The sequence below is a fragment of the Oryzias melastigma genome, linkage group LG23, assembly GCF_002922805.2.
Source record: "Oryzias melastigma strain HK-1 linkage group LG23, ASM292280v2, whole genome shotgun sequence".
Taxonomy (NCBI): Eukaryota; Metazoa; Chordata; class Actinopteri; order Beloniformes; family Adrianichthyidae; genus Oryzias; species Oryzias melastigma.
Window position 1 is genome coordinate 16,346,428 of NC_050534.1, and position 2,958 is coordinate 16,349,385.

At 41.3% G+C, this 2,958-nt stretch overlaps 1 protein-coding gene across 1 annotated transcript in view; it reads right to left on the minus strand.

The window, feature by feature from the left end:
* Positions 1 to 680: 680 nt before the first annotated feature.
* Positions 681 to 2,958, minus strand: part of kdm7aa (lysine (K)-specific demethylase 7Aa) — a 25,748-nt gene continuing 23,470 nt past the window's right edge. The window contains exons 16-18 of the mRNA XM_024287818.2: positions 2,093 to 2,238; positions 1,697 to 2,013; positions 681 to 829 (exon numbers count right to left, since the gene is read on the minus strand). Coding sequence (XP_024143586.1) covers positions 741 to 829; positions 1,697 to 2,013; positions 2,093 to 2,238 — 552 coding nt within the window. The 3' untranslated portion in view covers positions 681 to 740. The remainder of the gene's footprint in view (positions 830 to 1,696; positions 2,014 to 2,092; positions 2,239 to 2,958) is intronic.

Below are 2,958 nucleotides of genomic sequence, written 5' to 3' on the forward strand. Positions count from 1 at the left end.
ATCATTCAAAAATAACACAGAAAAAAGAGAAATAAATTAAAACAGGATCAAGTCATTCCAGAGTTAATGACTCCTATTAAACCCACGGAGAGGCAGCACTTTTGAGTAACTTTCTTTTAGCTTTAAATGGATTTTGCACCAAAGCGGCGCAAATCTGCGACGCCCTTTTTTCCAAACAAAGTTCCTCAAAAGAAGAAGAAGAAGAAGAAGTGCTGCCTCTCGCTTCTCTCCTCGTTATTGCTGGTGTGATTGAGATCGGAAGGGAAGTGAGGAGGGACAAAAATACAAAAACAAGAAGCACCATTTGAAATTTCCACCGTCCACCTCCTTCAGAGCACCGCATCCACCACCCTCCTGGATTAGAAGAAGAAGAAGAAGCAACAGGAAGTGCACTGAACGGGGCGCCAGCAAATGAGGAGCGGATGATCTTGGCATTGAGGATGGTATTTTGTCGTCTCCCCGAACAGAAGTTTTTTCCTGATTGGTGTCCGTGTGGATGTCCGCAGAAGTTTGTTCTTAGTGTGCTTATTGTGAAGTCGTGCGCTTGCTCAGTCCGTTACCCTGTCCCCCTAAGCATGCACAGTGAGCGTGTTGTACAAGAACCGTCCCGATGCCTCCAGGCAGTGTTCCCCTCCCGGCTCCACAGCACAAAAGTGTCCAACCACAAATACAAAAATGTCTTTTTTTTCTTCTTTCCTCGTCAAAGTTAGAAGTTGTTCTCGACTGCCTTTTTTTTTTTCTTACACAAAGACGTGGCTGTGTCTGTTGAGTTTTAGGATTTTACCCAGTCTCTGCTTGGCTGTGGCCATTCCCTTTTTGGGCCGTTTTCCTGTAAACAAAACCGAAGAGAAAGAATTAAACGACGACGGAGCCAGAAACTATCAAAACTATTTTTGCTTCTTAATCAAAACTTAATTATTTTGGCCCTAAAAACATAGTCTTTTATCAAAAATTGGATCAACTAAAATTCAAAATAAAAGGTTTTAAGAAATAATTGTATCAATGACTGAACCCCTTCTTTAAAATGCTTCCAGCAGATCGTGACTCCTCCCCCTGGTGTTCCACACAGGAAGTACCCGTTTGTTCCAAGAAGCCAAAACCGCAGACTTCAATAAAGAAATAATATTCTATTTGTCTTTGATGTTCTTGCTTATCCTCATTTTTTGAGTATTCTTTAGAAACAGACCAATCAGATCCTGCGTCGAACGCTTGACAGTGAAAGAGGTGTGGACTTCCAACAACCTCACTCCTGATTGGTGAGAGTGGTTGCCATAAAAAGGTCAACTCAAACCGACTGACCAATCGCTGCTTACTGACGACGTCTGGTTCCAACATGGCTGCATCCGTAACACGAAAAAATGGCGACGAGTTTACTTAATTTCGTGACATCACACTCACTCAGTCCAGGTCTCATATACAGTCAAAGAAACAAATGTTTCTTCTACTCTTTAAAAAAAATCATTTATTTACTTGTTAATTTTTGCTATATTGCGGTTCACCTTATGTGGTTTCATCATTTTGCAGATTTTTTACAGTGCAAAATTGCATGTTTTTTATATTTAACGGGTATCTGCGTCCTGCATATTGATTGGCTGTTGACCTTGTCAATCAATCCGTTTTAGTAGTAATAGCTAAAATAGAATGAATAATAAAAGCCTACATACATTCACGTCATACAAAATAAAGATGGTCCCACCTTTCGTGGCCTGATTGCTGATAGGTGGAGGGTTGGGGGCGTGTCTCTTGGAAGGGTGCAGAGGAGGAGACATTGAAGGGTCACCGTACTGGTAGCCTGCTTCTGGGCTGGGGAAGCCCTGATTGTCCCAGGCCTCGCTGCTGTTGCCTTGGCTGTCCATCATGCCGCCGCCGCCCTGCCGGGAGCACTGGCTGGAGTTGGACCACCAGGACTCCTGGGTGGAGCCGGGCCTCTCTGGGTTAGTGCTGCACAGCAGTCCAGCCATGGACAGCATCCCCTGAATGGCCTCTTCTGTGCTGGGTGAGGTAGGACGTTCTCTGGAACAGAAAACCACGCCGGGTTATGACAAAGAAGTTCTTGAAGAAATGAAATCTCCGGTGTGAACGGTTTCCTCACCGCTTGAGTGGTTTGCAGTTATGCCTGAGTTTCTGGCCCGACTGGTCCAGCTGTATGGTGTGCCCTGAGCCTGTCTCCTCTTCCTCCTGGGAGCTCTCCGAATCCTCTTCAGAGGATGATGATGACGACGACGAAGATGCTTTACACTGCATCGACAGGAAAAGAAAAACATCAGCGATTGGAGTTTAACCCTTTAAAGCCAGAGATGTTGGCAGCAACACTTAGATAACACACTATTTGACTTACCATGAGTCTAAGCCGTTTACGCGATCGACATACATCAGCTAATTGTGACATGAAAAATTAGGCTCAGCTCGGCAGCGAAAACTGGAAAATCAGAATTAAAACCGTAAGTGAAGATTCAGAATTTTAGAGATTTCTTTCAAGTTTTCATTTTCTTTTTTTTTTTACACAGTCAATTTTTTTTCCTTTCAAATTTTCAACATTTATTTCAAATTTTCAGTTTTCTTTTTAATTTTCAAAACTTTTTAAAATAAAAATCTGAATTTAAAATATCTTGTTTTCAAATTTTCAATAAAATATTCAGTTACAATGTCTGTTTTTCAAGTTTTCTCGTTCACTTTAAGCTGATCCCGATTTGACCCCATAAAAAGCAGCTTTTAAATTCCGTCAGCTCCGATATTACTGAGCATTTTCTAGATTTTCAACACAATTTAAATTAAAAAATACTCAGAGACACAGTTTTAATCGTAAATCATTTTATATAAAGGTTCTCTACCATGAGAAAAATGAACATGTTTAACACAAAAACAAAAAAAGTTATGTTGGAGTAAAATACATTAGGGCAAAAAAGTATTCAGCTACCTATTGTGCAAGTTCTCCCACCTAAAAAGATGAGAGGCCAG